The sequence below is a fragment of the Cornus florida genome, unplaced genomic scaffold (assembly GCF_030987335.1).
Source record: "Cornus florida cultivar Cherokee Brave unplaced genomic scaffold, ASM3098733v1 CherokeeBrave_3.0.0_Hap2_Chr10, whole genome shotgun sequence".
Taxonomy (NCBI): Eukaryota; Viridiplantae; Streptophyta; class Magnoliopsida; order Cornales; family Cornaceae; genus Cornus; species Cornus florida.
Window position 1 is genome coordinate 53,565,665 of NW_026775580.1, and position 18,462 is coordinate 53,584,126.

General features: G+C 35.5%; 3 protein-coding genes across 6 annotated transcripts in view; all 3 read right to left on the reverse strand.

The window, feature by feature from the left end:
- The window catches only part of LOC132276192 (transcription initiation factor TFIID subunit 4b-like), a 53,670-nt gene that overhangs the window by 24,062 nt on the left and 11,146 nt on the right, over nucleotides 1-18,462 (reverse strand). The window contains exons 1-2 of one of the 3 annotated variants that reach the window (XM_059777514.1): nucleotides 3,213-3,532; nucleotides 2,963-3,068 (exon numbers count right to left, since the gene is read on the reverse strand). The exons of 1 other annotated variant lie outside the window; for it this stretch is intronic. In XM_059777514.1, coding sequence (XP_059633497.1) covers nucleotides 2,963-3,068; nucleotides 3,213-3,251 — 145 coding nt within the window. In that variant the 5' untranslated portion in view covers nucleotides 3,252-3,532. Of the gene's footprint in view, nucleotides 1-2,962; nucleotides 3,069-3,212; nucleotides 3,533-18,462 lie in introns of those variants that run through there. One more of the 3 variants, XM_059777513.1, reaches the window with a different exon arrangement.
- Nucleotides 7,642-8,518, reverse strand: LOC132277624 (uncharacterized). The gene is made up of 2 exons (XM_059779464.1): nucleotides 8,082-8,518; nucleotides 7,642-7,696 (listed from the first exon to the last, which is right to left on the reverse strand). The coding sequence occupies exons 1-2, from the start codon at nucleotides 8,516-8,518 to the stop codon at nucleotides 7,642-7,644; spliced, it is 492 nt and encodes a 163-aa protein (XP_059635447.1).
- On the reverse strand, nucleotides 13,669-15,879 carry LOC132279329 (transcription factor GTE10-like). 2 transcript variants are annotated; one of them, XM_059781280.1, is made up of 6 exons: nucleotides 15,791-15,879; nucleotides 15,082-15,169; nucleotides 14,894-14,994; nucleotides 14,687-14,774; nucleotides 14,394-14,512; nucleotides 13,669-14,285 (listed from the first exon to the last, which is right to left on the reverse strand). In XM_059781280.1, the coding sequence occupies exons 3-6, from the start codon at nucleotides 14,957-14,959 to the stop codon at nucleotides 14,121-14,123; spliced, it is 438 nt and encodes a 145-aa protein (XP_059637263.1). In that variant the 5' UTR covers nucleotides 14,960-14,994; nucleotides 15,082-15,169; nucleotides 15,791-15,879; the 3' UTR covers nucleotides 13,669-14,120. The 2 variants fall into 2 exon arrangements, with proteins under 2 accessions (XP_059637263.1, XP_059637264.1); XM_059781281.1 differs by lacking the exon at nucleotides 15,791-15,879 and adding an exon at nucleotides 15,553-15,701.

Genomic DNA, 18,462 nt, shown 5'->3' on the forward strand with positions numbered 1-18,462 from the left:
GGTTGTGGAGAGTGGGAATGGTACTAGGTGGGGCAAACTATCTAAATAAAATTATTGTTGATAATGTCTAAAGAAAACATAGCAAGTAGTTACCGAAGAAGGTTTCTAAATAGAATTAGGAGGTTAGGACCATAATACACCATCTTTCATATTAAAGGAATTTCTCTTGAATTGAAATTTATTTTATGCATAATGATGGATTTTCAAATTTGTTTTTATGCATTTATTCATTATATTGTGTACATGATTTTTTTTTTTGATAAGTAAATTGTATTAAAAGCGTTCAAAAGGGGAACGCGTCCCAAACTATACAAAGACAAAACGGAGCCTATGAACTCAAAGAGCTCATAAAATCAACAATATCCTCAAGAGAGGAGTAGTCTCTCCGCTGACCCCAACAAAACAAATTACAAATGATAGAAAATTTTAACACCCCAATGGAGGATTCCTTTCCCTCAAAAGATCTTCCATTACGCTCTCTCCAAAGGCTCCACCAAATACAAAAAGGGGTCACCCTCCAAAAACTCTGACCTGAACCCCCACCCATTGGCCCCTCCACATATCTAACAACTCCCAAGATGACCGAGGCATGACCCAATGAATACCAAACAGGCCAAACATCAAACTCCAACAATCATGAGCCACAGGACAGTGCAACAAAAGATGATCCACCGACTCCCCATTAATCTTGCAAAGACAACACCTATTAACAATGATATGCCTTCGCTTCCTCAAATTGTCCAAAGTCAAAATCTTACTCCAAACTGCAGTCCACACAAAAAAGGCCACCCTAAGAGGCGCCTTAGACCTCCACACCGTCTTCCATGGGAATGAGGTACCATGAAAACCAGAAAGGCACACAAAAAAGGACCGGACCTGGAACATCCCCTGAGAAGAATGCACCCAAATCAAGGAATCTGCCCCAGACCCCTCCACCTCCTGTCCGTAAAGGAGAGCCAAAAACCCAGTGACATCATCCAGCTCCCAATCCTGAAAAGCTCGCCGGAAACGCACATCCCAAGACAACCTTCCACTATCAAGGCGATAGTAGTCAGCAACCATAGCATGTTTGTCAACAGCAATCCTGAAAAACCTGGGAAACAATAGGGCCAAAGGCCTATCATCACACCATGGATCCTCCCAAAACTGGACATTTCTTCCTTCCCGAACTCTGAATCTAATATGTTTGGAAAAGGCATCCCACCCCTTACCAATGGCCCTCCACACCCCAACTCCGCTAACAGACCTGACTGGTCTAACTGACCACCCTCCTCTCTCGTCCCCAAAGCGACATGAGATAACCCTTCTCCATAATCTATGTCTTTCCTTACCAAATCTCCAAAGCCACTTACCAAGAAGAGCACAATTGAAAAGGGCCAATCTCCTAATTCCAAGCCCTCCCAACCGAATAGGCCTGCAAACCTATTCCCATTTGACAAGATGACACTTGAACTCTTCTCCACGACCCCCCCAAAGGAAATTACGTTGGAGCATTTCTAGTCTTCCAACAATAGAGGTTGGAATACGAAAAAGTGAAAGAAAGTACGTTGGAAGGCTTGACAAAGTGCTCTTTACTAACGTAACTTTACCGCCCTTTGACATATATTGTTTTTTCCAACCCGCTAATCTTCTCTCGACCCGCTCAATCACCGGGTTCCAACTTCCCACCCTCCTAGCCGAGTCCCCCAGCGGCAAACCCAAGTACGAGATGGGAAAGCGTTGCGTCCCACACCCTAGAACAGCAGCCAGAGTGTCCACCTCCTGAACCTGCCCCACAGGAACAATCACACTCTTTCCCACGTTAACTTTCAAACCAGAAACAGCCTGGAAACAAACCAAAACACATCGGATCACATTGTAACTGTTAAATGGACTTTTTCATATTGCATTTACAAAACATCTTCTATCATTTCAATTCCTTTACATGAAGTTCCTTTTATAAAGGCCTTTTAAACTAAGTACTTTTAGTACTAGAATGCTCCCCCAAACAAGGCCTGAATTTCTCTCCAAACTACTCCAAATCATCTGACTTATGAGGTGATATATTTTGTGGGCTTGGAGAGTTATACTCTCTCTCCCAATAGCGTCTTGTCTCTTTTCATAAAGTCAACCGAACCATATAAAACAGATATGGTAAGTTCTCTTCCCTTCTCCTCTCTTGAATCTAGCCAAACAGTGTTACTGAGGGACTAACAAAGGTAGAGATTCAATAATAATAAAAGAATGACAGATGAATTGCTGCTCCATGACAATATATTGTGTCCTACCCAGCATAAGTTGATAAAGAATAATTAAAAAATGAGCCCTACTATACTTGCTATCCATCATATAAATATATATATATATATATATAATAAAAGAAGAGTAGCAAGTTTATTACAGTTTAACACCCACTATTCGTAGATTCTTCAAACTTATATAGGGCAATCAACCCATCTTTGAAATGAGGTATATAATAATTTCGTAACTTTCCAGTCAACAATCACCATAAATAACCTTTATGGCCATCCTTAACATAAATTTGGATTAGAAGTGTGATGCCAAAGTGCAGCATACTAATTTACCAATGTCAACCCACTAGAGCATCAACGGCATCCATGCTACACACAACTTGGTGCATAATTTATCGTCTTTCTTTATAGTTTATACCATAACACACTTCTAATTGATACTGCTTAGTTAACTTGTATTCATAACTTTGTATTATATATAAAAACCAGCCCCCTTTTATTCAAAAGAACGAATTCTAATGATATAACATACGCATGTTGATGCCGTTTATATTCCCCTATGGACAATATATTTGATGCCCAAATTCTTTTATTATATCTTTAAAGGTTTATTCTTCCTAAATTTCATCAATTTTTATCTAAATTGACATCAATGTTCACAAATGTACAATATTTGAGATACCCATGATATAGTGAAATCGAAAAAGAGAAGAGCTTGCAGAGATGTATACCACTATCTGAATCAGAGGGTTGAGAATTGGACGTATCGCCCTCTATGTCCCTGTTCAGAGCAGCTGTGAACGCCTCCACATCCGCCCCAGAATGCATAGTTTCGTCCTGTGAACCAATCAGACAATACAAATTTAGACTCCAAGAATTCCCCTTTTGACAAATCCAAACAACTTATTCATATATACAAGATATATATACACACACGCATGTGTGTATGTGTGTGTGCGTATATATAAAGAGAGAGGAAACCTCGTCCTCTTCAAGGAGCTTCATGATGGAGGGGTCCATTAATGTCACTGTAGAAATTACAAGGTCAATTGGATACTTGATAGATCTCCGCTACTGATCAGTTGCGTTTACGGTGAAATCTTTCTGCTACCGATTTGTTCGAGTACAAAAAAAAGACGTGGAAAATGAAAATAAAATCAAAGACAGCGAAAGAATCGAGGGTGAGTTTGCTAGTCCTTCACAGATTCGCGAACGAATTGATGAACGATGGTGTGTTGGTGTTCGTCGTGGTTTCAGCCCTTGCCTTGGCTTAGCTTTTATAAAAGCTCTCTGGTGCTTTAGCCGATATATATATATATATATATATATATATATATATATATATATATATATATCGCGGGAATTGCCATTTTATGTATTTTTGTCCAATACCAATATTATCAAACCGTTAAATTCCACCTTTGAAAAAAAAGAAAAAAAAGAAAAAGAAAGTGTGGTAAATTGCAAAGCCCAATTGCACAAACTTTTACCAAGTAGGTTGGGTGTGTTTTGTCTTGAAAAATAAAATAATAATAAAACGATGCACAAACTTTTTATGAAAAAAAAAAGAAGAATATTTAGAATTTATATAATTTTCATGCTGTCCAACTAGTTCATCGATGCATTAAAAAGAAAAATCATTTGACTCCAAAATATACCATCTTTTCGTTTCACATGTAATAGATAAATAGCAAAAAAAGTAATAAATAAATAAAATAAAATTCTAAGAATCCGCGAAGATGATTTGAACTTTAACCTCTGTGATATACATGTGAAATCTAAACTTTAATTATATCATCAATAAATTTTAATTAGATGGTTTAAGTTAGGAGTGGTTACGTGATCGGATCAGATCGAATCGAATTAGACATTAATCCTAATCCAATCGCTTCCAACGAATTAGACAAATCTTAATCCACCACCAATCTGTTATCTCATAGATCGAATTGGATTCGTGTAATAACGGATCAGATTGGATTGAATTTGTGGATTGGATTTTATATAAATTATCCATTATTATTATTTTTTTATTTTTATAATTAATATTATTTGTTATTTATTTGTCTTTTAACCATAACCCAATAGATAAAATCATAATTTATTTATATTAACTCATATATTTAAATAATTATTAACTAATACATCCCTAGAATCTATTAAATTATCATTAACTAATTAAATTAACTAATATTATATATATAAATATATATATATATATTTCACAGATCGAATCGGATTTTTAACAGCCCAATTCGTAATCCAATCCGTGAGTTATGGATTTGATTTTTTTTAATCTGTCATCAATTCGTAGGTGTAGTAATTCGATCTGATCCGCGCGAATTGAATCGGATCAGATCGGATTCGCGAATTCACGGATTATTTGTCCACCCTGATATAAGTTCATCTTTAAGGAGGTTGGTACTCGTGCCCTTGACTCGTACTCTAGAACGTTTTTGATAACTTTATTTGAGCACTAAAATTGGTATACCTAAAAGTGCACTAAACGTGACATGAGCCTTACTAAAAGTGGTATAGGCGAAATAGGGCATCAGTATAAGTACAATTGACTGCAATAGCCAAACTTGCCTCAGAACCTTCAATTGAAATCTTTTTAATTTTAATAATAAAATGTAAACTAAATGAAGAGGTCTCAAAGTTTGGTGTAAGAGTTCAAAATCTACTTGAAAAATAGAGCCATATTCAAATCTGGACAAGTTCACTCTATCGCCAAAAGTGCGACCAATGAGACTCTGTATAAGTTTAAATCTTAACAAAAACCCTAATTTTGCAATCCCAACCGAACTCAAGCTCACTTGCAAAGTGTCCTCACTTCACGTTCATATTTGAAGTGATGCTTATATTTAAATGACAGTACCCTTGTATTTGTTGTTCGTCGTAGTTTCAGCGATTCTGATGAGAGAAATAGTTTATTACAATGGTACCCTTGGCTTGGCTTTTATAAAAGCTTTCTGGTGCTTTAGACGATATATATATATCACGAAAATTGCTATTTCATGTATTTTTAGTCCAATACCAATATTATCAAACCGTCAAACTCTACCTTTAAAAAGAATAAAAGAATTAAAAAAGTGGTAAATTGCAAAGGCCAATTGTACAAATTTTTATCAAAAATAGTATAGTCTAGTGTTACTTCTTTACCTTCCAAGGTAGAAGAATGAGGATTTAAGTCTCCATAGGAGCAAAAATAAATTTATATGTTTCTTGTCTTGAAAATAATAATAATAATAATAATAATAATAAAACTACACAAACATTTTTTGAAAAAAAAAAAAAAAAATACAAATGTTTAGAATTTATATCATTTTCATATGAGCAGTGATAGGGAACACCAATAGTCCCCAATATGATGTGGCTGGCAACATCATACACTTTAAAAGATAGAAAGAGTTTTCCTTAGGCGTATAACTGAAAGGGAAAAATAAAATAAAATAAAGAAACAAAAGATTGCTTGCTTCCTCTTTCCTCACATACCGGGAAACTAAAAGGTCTCCACAATTAGCGTGCGAGAGAGAGCTCCGTTACAGATCGCTTCAAGAAAAATAATCCAAAACCTTATCATCTTTCTGAAGTGCTGAATTTTGCGTTTAGGACTTGAGTAATGGTTCACTAATTTATAATCTTTTATGTATTTTAATTTAGGATTTTGGTAAAGGAGAAGAGAGGGAAACAAATAACGTGCCGTTTACAAGATTAAAGAACATAACTACAGATTTGCACATAAAATTAGGGCTTCGATCTGTAGTATAGGTCCCTAGGGTTTTGAAATTGTAAAATTAATAGCCTTACCTCCAAAACCCAGCACTTTTTTCTTTCTTTTTTTATGAGTTACCGGGTTTGTGAGGAAAGAGGATGAAGGCTATTTTTCTTTCTTTTTTTATTTGTATTTTTTTCCTTTATGGTATACCGAAACTTTTTTTTCCTTTTTAATTATTCGACGTGGATCAGCCACATCAGATTCGGGAATTTTTCGCGTTCCCTGTCATTTTTCTTTTCATATAACTTTATGCTGTCCAAGTAGTTTATATGTGCATTATAAGAAAAATCATTGACTCCATATTCCATAATATACAATCTTTTCGTTTTAGATGTAATAGACAAATAGTAAAAAAATAATAAATAAATAAAATAAAATTCTAAGAATGGGCCAAGATGATTTGGACTTTAACCTGTGAAATTTAAACTTCGACTAGATTATCAATAAATTCTAATTTAGATTGGTATAAGATCTTCTCTCCTTCAAGGAAGTTGACACTCGTACCCTAGGCTTGAACAGTAGAACGTTTTAGTGCCAATGCACCATGAAGATAACTTTGTTTGAGCACTAAAATTGGTATACCTAAGAGTTCACCAAATGTGACTAAGTTCAATTTTTTTCCTGAATGAAGTTCAATTGACTACAGTAGCCAAACTTGCCTCAATACCTTCAATTTATAATCTTTTTAATTTTAATAATAAAATGTGATTTTTGTCCGCTAACTTTTGAGTGAAACTGACTGAAGAGGTTTCAAAGTTTGGTGTAAGTAAGAGTTCAAAATCTACTTGAAAAATAAAGTCATATTCAATTTTGAACAAGTCCACCCTATCACCAAAAGTGCGACTGGTGGGACTTTGTATAAGTTTAAATCTTTAACAAAAACCTTAATTTTCCAAACTCACCTGCAAGGTGTCCTCACTTCACATTCATGTTCTAAGTGATCCCTACATCGAGATGACGATAAACTTGATCAAAACACAAATTAAAAATTACAACTCGATCAACCCATTTTGACAACAAAATTAGCCAACACAAAAATAAAATTCCTCACAATCTTCTCCTTTAAAAATTTTGAGACAAACCACCTAACCAATTGTAACCTAAGTCAGCATGAAAAATTAAATTACAAATTGTCAAAAATAAAAAGAAAAACAGCTGAACCATCCAAAGCTTCACACAGTGTGATCAAAACTTGATCAAAACTTTTTTTATTAATAAACATGTAATCAGCACACAACTAAAACTACACACCTATGAAATGCTTAATAAAGAAATAAATAAACATTATCAACACATGATATCATATCTTCCCCTCAAAAATATAAAATTCTCCTCCTCCCCCATTTTGTGAAAAAACGACAGAGCAACATATAAGAGAAGGAGATAGAAGAGTGTAAACAAGAGAAACAGGTGTTTTACTAGTCTCTATCATACTATATTGTTGGTGGGATAATTCTGTGCTAGCATAATACAAAATAAGAATTTTCAATTTTTTTTTCCCCCTGAATGAGTGTATATTATTCAGTTAAAATGAATCATTAAAGTACATGAGAGAAATGATCCAAGCAAGGATCAAAAGAGAAAAAAGAAAACAAAACCAGGGCATACCCCAAACCTCACAAAAGCAAGGATAAACTAACAAGACTCCCACACAGCATATAGCATACCGGGCACAACACCGGAGACAACACTACAAGAAGAACAAAAGAGCAAAAAAACATAGGGACTTCAGAATAGGACTTAGAGATCAGTAATGGACAATCCCATAGCAGTCGATCCTTCCAAGCATGCATCCATAGCCAAATGATAAGGTGAGTGTTGTGAACCAACACTTCAAACCAACAGGCCTATGGCCTAGCGGTATAAGGCTCCTACTTCTCAAAGGGAGGTCAGGGGTTCGAACCTCGGTGGAGGCAGTGTGTGTGAGTCCCAACTAGAAAAAAAAAAAAAAAACCAACACTTCACTAATTTGGATTTCAAAGACTGACCCTTTTGTCTGGCACTAAAACCATAACAATACTTCTAAAAAGTGAGTCACATTAATAAGTCCATCCCAATGACAAATCTGAATAAACCAGTTCCATACGCGTCTAGCATAAGGGCAACACCAAAACAGATGGTCTCGAGAGTCAGCTTCAGAGAAGCAATTATAACAAATGGCTGGACCAACAAAACCTCTCCTTCTTAGATTGAAATAGGATGGAAAAGCATTGTGTAAAATAAGGGAAGTTTGAACAGCAATTCTAGGCCTGTTATTGTTCCAAACCACTAAGCTGCACCAAGGAACTGGATCACTATGCTCCCTACAAACATTCCACACAGCCTTGAACCAAAAAGAACCATGTTTCCATTTAATAGTGTCTTCAAGATTTAAATCAAAGTGTTGAACCAGAAAGGTTCCAATTTCAGAAGGCCAACTAGCGGGTAACCTCCAACCAGTTGGAGAGGAAAGGACAGAAATAGTGTATGTGTACTGAAAACCTGCAGGAAGAAGTCTTCTCATACCAAACATTTGTTGTAAAGTGTGTCCATTGAACCATGGATCATAAAATAAACTAAACCTCTGACCCTCACCAATGGAGAAAGAAAGGTGCTGCAAAATAACCTCTCTGTTATATAAAATTGTTTTCCAAAGACCAATCTCTGATGTTAACAAAATCTTTCGCATTTTATTTTGTTATCTAAAATGAAATTTCTATTTTGCACAAATAGTGGAGATTACATAGAGAAACAGGGTTAAGAATTTTTGCATACTGGATTAGGATCCAGAAATAAATTGAAAGAAGACTTCTATAATTTTCACTTTGCTACAGCATTAGACTTCTATGATTTTCACCACCACTTCTTTGTAAAAACATTGTTAAAAGTTCATCATATCAGATTCTAGATTTTTTTCAAGTTTTGTAAGCTATCTGCTCAACAACTCATGTAATTGTTGAGTCTCATGCCAAAATAAGTATTTTATGATTCTAACTTAGGCCCTAACCCTGTAGACTCACATTATTTGATTGCTTGTCTTTCTGTAATAACCCGCCCTGTTGTGTAGATATTGTAACACATATAAGTTTCAACAACTTCTTCTTAGGCGATGTATCTTCACTCTTTCTTTCCTTGAACTAATGACATCATTCACATCTTTCCTTCTTTGAAGAGGATTGTTCCTTTCCTACATATGTTTTTCTATCATTGAAGTCATTTATGACTAATATGCTCGGCTTGGTCTAGAGTACTTATATAATTTTCATTTATTATTTGCTCTGAACCCTAATCTTAATTCGAATATGTTCTATGGTCACATGGCTACAGCCATTTGTCTTTATAATGTGCACTTTCTTTCCTGAGTCATGTTAGTTCTATGGTGAATGATGCTCTTAGAACAGAAGATGGGGCCAATTTTATTGGTGTGAATGCTGAATGCAGAGAGGACACTGAGGTACAGATTTTGAGTAATGAGGTTGCTGCAGAAGGCTATAATTTGAATCGAAGGAAGGGGTGCGGACAAATGTAAAGAAGTTGTGGAGAAAGAGGATGATCGATGTCCTCTCTCCTCCTGTAGGGGCTGCTTCCTCCAAGAAAAAACAAGAAGAAGAATAAGGAGGAGGCTGAAATTGACCCTAGCAACAGTAGAGTTACTAGAGGGATGGTAGCTGGTGGAGCAAATCCACCAACACCAAACCCTTTATTGGGTTATGGAAAGTTAGAGGGCTCGACAGGAGAAGAATGTAATCTGAGGTTCGCTCCTGGTTGAGTAAGAACACTTTGTCCTTAGTTCGCTTAGTGGAAACTAGGGTTCAAAGTGGTAAGTTTAAGTGTATTAGTACTAGAATTAAGGCCAACTGGTGCTAGTCTAATAATTATGTTGCTGTGAATGGTGGTCGAATCTGGTGTGGGTGGGATCCGATGAAATTCGATATCAGCATTTTAGTGGAGCTTGGCTTCGTCTTGGGGATTTGAATACAATTCGGTACAATCATGAGAAGAAATGTGGGCTATGTCTGTCATCTAGATTCATGCATGAATATAACCAGGTTATTGATCAACTGTGGCTTACTGATGTTCCAGTTCTGAACGGCCAATTTACTTCTCAAAAGGCCAGAATTAGGTGGCTTAAGGATCAAGATAAGAATTCTAACTTACTTTTATCAAAATGTTATAGGATCATAGGGTTGTGGGAGTAACATGACAGTGCTACAGAAATAGGATGAGGAGGGTAATATGGTTACTCATTTTTCCTGTATTCAAGACATGATTGTCCAGCACTATGAGGGGGCCAGGGCATACTAAGACTACTGATGTTTGGAGTCATCCAGTAGTATTAAACCCACCAAATACACATAATAATCCTTCCACTCAACAAAAAAACTGCATCAACAAGGCTTCATAACAGCATCCGGCGGACCCCACTCAGTGCAAAGCAACAGTTCTAGGAATATCTCGTAAAGACAAGGCTATACAATGAACACTTTCAATAATGGTAAACTTGACAACCTGCAAATCAGTAATTTCTTGACCATACAGCCTATTATTCCTCTCAAGCCAGAGGTAATCAACTGTAGCAGACAACAACCACCTGTTAATCAAAGAAACTAAAGGCTTCCCCTTAAAAAACAACAAACACCAAGAAACCAATTGATCCCAGCTGCCAGTAGGCCAAGGTAAAGCACCTTTAGCCTTAATAGTATTCCAAATCACAGAAATGGGAGGACAAGAAAAGTAGAGATGTGGTCTATCTTCTATCATGAAATGACAAAAAACACAACTAAACTGAGAAGCACTGCCATGCTTTATCATTCTATCTTGAGTGAGCAATCTATCTTGTAAAGCCAACCACAATATAAAGGCATGACTAGGAATGGCCATTGGAGATCCCAAGCAGATTTAATAAGTTTATCATGCACAGCAGGATTAGGCAAAAACCCCACAGGCATATTAGTCCTCAATTCCATCACTGCCATAGTATTCCTAGGCGGGCCAATGCCACTGAAAACCAGAGATGATTGCAGCCACTTTTGCTTGTCTACCCAATCCAGAAATAACAATAACCCTTTCCTCCATATTGTCAGCATTGACTCCATTAGACCATAAGACACATCCAAACCATTACCAACAACAAACATAAACTACAATCTAAACTGAGTTCTTAGTTTTAACAATTTCCTCCAAGACCAAGAACACTGACTTGGCATAGGAATGTACCAAAAATTTATTCCCCTCAACAAAAATAATTCTTAACCCAAGCAACCCAAACAGATCAAAGAGGATTGAGGCTGCAAAAGATACCAAATATGCTTCCCCATGGCAGCATAATTCCAAAACAATAACTCTTTAACCCCAAGTCCACCCTCAGATTTGGGAAAACAAACAGCATCCCATGCAACTTTGGCACCCTTAGTAAACATCTCAGTACCAGACCACAGAAAATTCCTCATTACATCATATACCTGCTTTAGAGCCTTTTTAGGCAACACAAAACAGGAAGCCCAGTGCACTTGAATAGAAAACAGAACAGAGGAAATAAGCTCAATTCTCCCTGCAAAAGACAAGAATTTACTATGCCAACATCTAACCCTAGAAGTAATTCTTTTCACAAGATCAACACTGTCATCACTTCTAAGTGTAGAAGAAATCAGAGGCACTCCCAAGTATTTTACAGCTAATGTCCCTTGAGTAAACCCAGAACAAGCAGGAAGACTATAAACTTCCCTCATCAACCCCAGAACTTAATAAGCAAACTCTTAACACATTTAAACAAAGCCCAGAAAGAATACTAAACTGAGACAAAGAATTGAGCAACACATTGACAGAGGACAAATTCCCAGCTGAGAAGAGACAGATGTCATCCGCAAACATTAAAAGAGCAAGGTTTAGATCCTTACATTTCCAATAAAACTGGAACCGATCACACTGAGTAGGAGTAGATAAAAAACCACTAAGGACCACCATCATAACAAAAAGATAAGGTGACATAGGTTCACCTTGCCGGAGACCCCCCACTCCCAAAATACCACTCCAAACCCCCATTTATATTTATAGAAAATTTAGGAGAAGAGACGCACACAAGCAAGAATCCATTGGATCATTTTAGCAGGGACATGAAAAGCATCAAGAACTTTAGCCAATTACTCCCAGGAAACACTATCAAAGGCTTTCCTAAGGTCAATTTGAAGAGCTATTCTAGCAGGACCATGATTCCTATGGTAGTTTAATAATAACTCTTGAACCAAAAGTACATTATCAGCTATACGTCTACCAGGTATAAATGCAGCCTGAGAGGGATGCATACAGCTATTTAAAGCTGGTTTTAGCCTATTAGCTATAATCTTAGCAATGCTTTTATATAATGTATTACAGACCGAGATTGGTCTGATTACCGAACCTTAGGAATCAAAGTAATTGCAGTGGAGTTTACCTCTGATAGCAGGCTCCCTTTTATGAAGAAATCCTGAATAGCCCAAGTAATATCTCCACCAATAACTGGCCAAGCCCTCTTGAAGAAAACAGCATTCCATCCATCTTGCCCTGGCGCTTTAGCATCCTTCAAAGAGAACACAGTAGCCCTAATTTCTTCCTCAGTAATAGAAGCAATCATAGCCTGCCCTTGAGTTTCTGAAAAGGGGTTTTGAATAGCATTATGGAGCTCACCAACAGCAGACTGCCCCACTGGTTTATAGAACAAAGACTGGAAGAACTTGACACATTCCAGTTTAACCAACTTATCATTGCTCAGCATAGTACCATCATCATTACCAATAGTGGTAATACGATTAAACACCCTCCTCTGCTGGGCAATTCGATGGAAATACTTGGTGTTCTGATCCCCCAACTGTAACCACCCGAGATTGCTGTCCGAGAACATTTTCCTCCGCAAGAACCAACGAATTGTAAGAGTGGAAACACTCCTTCTCAACCTTTTGAAGCTCAGCGTTCAAAGGATCGGACTGCACCACTTGAACGACCTTCAGCAAAATCATCGAATGATCCGAAACACCAGGAGGTTGGAAAACAGATTCAGACCCAGGATACAAAAGCAACCAAGTATCATTCACAAGAACACAACCCAACTTACGAAAGTACATACCATTACTCCAAGAAAACTTAATCCCAAAGTATTTCCAATCCGATAACTCAGAATTCATGATACAATCCTCAAACTCCTGCATACATGCAGACCAATTGACGGAATTCTTCTGCCATAGATGAAGGCTACCTGTTCTTGCCCAGTCACCTTTGAAAGCACAGAGGCAAGCCTAGAAGTGAACACCTGTCTTCATCTTCAACAACACAACTATGAGTCAAAAAACTTGGTGCTGAAATTGAAGTACCACCATACCGAAATCAGTGGTCTGAGCAGTAAGATTTTCATCACTGTCAAAGAGCAGGTGGATGGGAAGCTTATTTCCCAGATGTTTCTCCCTGAAAATAGGGTCTTGAAGCCAACCACACCTCAAAAAATTCGGATTACTCATCACTGAAACTATCAGTAACATCAAAGAAACATGGTCTTTACACACACACACACACACACACACACACACACATTTAATTAGACGTTGAAGTGAAAATTTAGAAAAGTGAAATGGCTGCGAGAAAAACTGTATTTTCTATCAAGAATTTTTTGAAGCAGAACTGGCATTTTAGCTGTGCAGTCATCAGTACTACTACTGAAAATTAAATACAATAATTAAATTTAGATAATTAAAAATTGGTCATGACAAAAAGACAGCAGTATGTATAAAAGTTGGCTCATATCAACAAATTAAATCAAAGATTGACATTGAGCTACTATTACATGAAGTAGAATGTTACAGTGGTGGCACGTGGCCATTCAACTAGGACTAAGCAAGAGGCAAAGTCCTAGGAGAAGTCAAAAAAAGAACACCTTCTAGCCAAAGCAACACCAAAAATTTGCATTGCACTGGCAATACAAAGTTACAATTATCAGCTTAGAGCTATAAAAAACTACAAAACTTAAGTCAGTTGTGATCAAGTGCATACACAATCTTCCTTCAAGACCTCTATAATGAGCTTGCAATCTTTCTGTACATAGTGGCAAGCTTTAGCCTCTGCAGCAATATACATTACTGTTCTCTATGACAGCTATTTTGGTTCAAAACTTATTCTAAGATCTCTCCCTCTTCTGCCTCCTCATCATCGTAGAAGTCATCTTTCTTCAAAAACAAACCAAACAACTCCAATGGTCTGGTTGAATCAAAGACACTGAGGCTCTCAAAGTATTTCCCAATGAGCAGATTGTCCTCAAACGCAACAGTCTTCTCCATCTGAAATGAGGAGGGGAAAGACGAGTTAATTTTTATGAAGCTCAAAACCCGATTTAAAGGTGTACACAAGGAAGAAAATTTTTTTTGAACAACATAAGACACACAAACCTTCTGCAAAGAAATTCGGGCAGCTTCTCTATTTCTCTCCCGTTGCATTTGCCATGCTCCGGCTGTCAGTTGTGAATGAGCTTGATTAGCTCTGATTCGGCCTTCTACTCTGCCATTGTCTGTAAGCAATAAATTTACCAATTCAAATGTACATTAGAAACATTTTGACACTTTGTTTTTTCAGTTAGAGGAAGATAAAGAAAAATGAACCTATTGTGATAAAACAAGAACCTATATATCTAAACCAAAAATTAATAAAACTAAAGTCTGCCCATGGAATAATTTATAATCACCTTTATGCTGCAGCCTTTCCCGCCTCTCCTTTTCCCGCCTCTCCTTTTCCCATTCCCACTGAATTTTAATTCGATCATCTATGCCAACCTGAAGGAATAAACAAGTAGTTGATAAGCAACACCTCACACTTGATTATTAAGTATTATAAAAAATTACTAATCACTAGAAGATAGTATCGTATTTTGGCACAAGCTTATTGTACATACGTGAATTAGCATGAGCTCCTGCTGTGATTTCAGGATATTCTTTAGCCATCCAGCACGGATGGCCATCTTTGGAGACAGTTGAATTTTGAAAATTCAACTGGCTGCAAAGGGTATTTATTATTAGCATGAAAAAATCTGGAATAAAATAAATAAATAAATATATATGAATAATTGAAGAAATTACTTACTTTATACTTAGTCTGAAGTGATGAAAGCACTCCAATTTGTTGGCCTTCAGCAGTTCAACTCCAAATTTACCAATTAGTCTTTCAAATCCTGCAAAGGGAGATCCTGTTTCAGTCATTATCTTCACAAATATTTATAACTAAAATTCATAAAATAAAATAAAAATTTATATAAAAAAGATCATAGAAAATTTCACCAAATAGGATTTAGTTTGAAAGACAAGAATTACAGACCTTGATTAGTTGATTTAGAAAAAAAATAGGACAAAACCCATACATTATTATACTTCGATATGAAAGTAAAACAATCCTGGGTAAAAATAAAATTAAAATTCGTCCACCGGTTCTAAATTAATTAACAACACTTCATTACCTGACGCGAGATACGAAAAAAGATTGAGAATTTGGAGGAAATTAAAAATAAAATTAAAAAAAAAAAAATTGCGAACGTGGAAGGGTTTTAAATTGACTCACCGACACGAGTGTGAGCAGCCAATCGAAAGGAAGTAAAAAAAAAACCCTAAACTTAAATCGTCAAAAAAGAAAACCTTAAACTTATGATTGATGACACACAAACACAAAGCATGAATTAGCCACTCAAAACATCATCAGAAAAAGTAAGTACATTTGACCTCACAGTATCCAATATTCAACTACAATAAATTGCAATTAATTATAAATAATTTGTAAAAGGACATGAACTGAAGTTTACCGAGATAGACGCGGCGATCCGACTGTGTAGAGAGAGAGAACAAGATTTAGGGTAATTTTCGACTCTGTAGAGAGAGAAAATAAGATATACAGTATATGAAATTTATACTAATATATAGAGTTATATAGTAGTAGGATATTTACATGAGGAAGAATTCGGGTGGTGCCAGTTCCACGTGTGCGTATGATTGACGCGGTCTATTGAATGTTCGTTGGGGACGCTCCAGTAATCTTGGCCGTCAATTGTAGGTTTAGTGGGTCGTACCTTTTTTTTCAACTTTCGTTGTCCTCGTTCTAGTAATCTTGGCCGTCAATTTTAGGTTTAGCGGATCCTACTAGTTTTTGCAATTGGGGGTTAGCGGCGCTCAAATATTTTAAGAAAAGTTAAGATAATATTAAAATGACACTGTTACCCTTCTGTTAATGTTTCTGTATTTTTTTGTTTTTCATTCATTTTCAGTTTGTTATGATTTAAAATATAGTCTAAAACATAAAAAATATATTTTTCTTTCTTTATTTCTTTTTCTTTTTTTATTTATTTTTGATATATTTTGGATTTGCATCTACTTATATTTTGGAACACATTTACTAATTATTACCACTTACTGCTAATTATTACCACATATCTAGAAAACAAGAAAACCAAAAAGATCAATGTATTGATATTAACATAATGAAATTTTTATTTTGCACAAATAGTTGAGATTACATTTTTGCAATTTTTGTAAGCAATTTACATATTATATAATATATATATATATATATTTACGGATCGATTAACGAATCCGTTCGTTTTTTCTAGATCCAATCCGTTAATCGAACCGCTAATTATGTATTGACATTTTTTAAAACCATTATCGAATCATGATATCAAAAAATCGAATTGCACAAATCAAATTGGTTGGCTCAGATTGACGGATTAGAGGTTGATTTGAACATCCCACGAAAGGGTACTTAATAATGATAAATTGCCCAATTCCCGTTCACATAACAATAGTAAATTGCCCTATTCATGTTTCACATGATTGGTGTTTGCATAATAAAAAAAGAAATGAAAAAAAAACAAGTAAGGAAATATAGATATATTACTGGAACAAAGGCTGGAAGATGATTGAAAGCCCTTCCACCGGTAGAGTAATGACTAGACAGAACAACCAATGATTGCAGTTTCGATTGTAATACGGAGAATCGAGATTGCATAAAGAAAATGGATTAAGAATTTTCGTATATGGGCTTAAGATCTAGAAATAAATTGAAGAAGACTTCTATAAACTGTATCGTTGACAATAATCAGGGGGAAGAGCTCAAGATCATTCTTAACTGTTTGTAGGCGAGTTTAAATTGTTTTTTCTCACTTTGAAAGCCAATTCAAACAGTCTCTAAACCATCAAAAAAAAAAAAAAAAAAAAAAAAAAAAAAAAAAAATCACACACATAATTTCAACCAAAAAGAAAAGCTTCATTTAACAAAATCAAATTATCAACTGAAATAAGTGAAATAATTTGGAAAAAAGAACAATTGATTATTAAACCAAGTTAATCTAATTAATCAACATTACATGCATGAATTCTTTATTGAAAAATAAAAAATAAAAAACATTACAAGCAAGAATCAATATTTTATTCAATCAACAAAACAATAAGATATAGACAATTCAGGACAAAATCAAACTCCAAACACTAGCGCAATCAAAATCAAAACACTGAAAAGGAAAAAGGAAAGAAAATTAAAATTCAATCCAAACTCAGAATTTATATAATTTAAAATTACAAAAATATTCAAAAACATGAAATTAAAATATAGATATATTACCGGAATAACCGAATGACGGAAAGCTATCGATGAAGGCTAGAAAGAGAAGATGATTGAGAAATGCAATTGAACAGAGAAACATATAAGGAAATACCGTTTATAAGAATTCTAATTTCCGGAATAGAACTAAAGTACGTACACATTCTAGTTTCCAGAACAAAACTAAAGCATGTACACAACAAACAAAAATAAGAAAGGTTAATGACAAACTCAATATGATGTTTCCAATTTTCTGTATTTTTTTTTTTTTTTTTCATTTTTTTGCAACTTTTGTCGCTGCTAGGGCATTTCGTCTTTTGCCGTTTTGCGAGCCGGATACTGTAGAGTGCACCGGTTGTGTCCTCGAGTTGTTTGGGGCATTTCATTGAGTTCATGACTCTTTGAAATGCAAGGGTGATTGTTCTCATCAGGGTTAAAGGTCAGTTTCATCCTGATTTTGTGATTGTTTTGAGATTCACTCTATGATTCTACACTAGCACAGGCGCACACTAGCGTTCATTTATGGGGTACATGCTTTGTTGATTATTGAATTGATTATATCCCAATTGAGCTAGTAGTGCATTGAAAACTTTTATCTTGACAAAAGTGAATAACAAACCCTTTTCATTGAGTAGTCGGGATTCTAACCTCATCAACCACTGAATTTCTCGCGCCGAAAGGTGGAGGGCCCAAACTCTAGGTTAATAATTAAACTTGTTACAAAAAAAAAAAAAAAAAAAAAAAAAAAAAAAAAAAAAAAAAAAAGAAGAAGAAGTTGTTGCAAAAACAAATAAAAAAAGTGAGGACTTCTCCCAAAAGGTGAGAAGTGGGAAATGATTAGATGGAGGTTATTTTGATTTGTAGCCTAGTTGATTTGAGCTT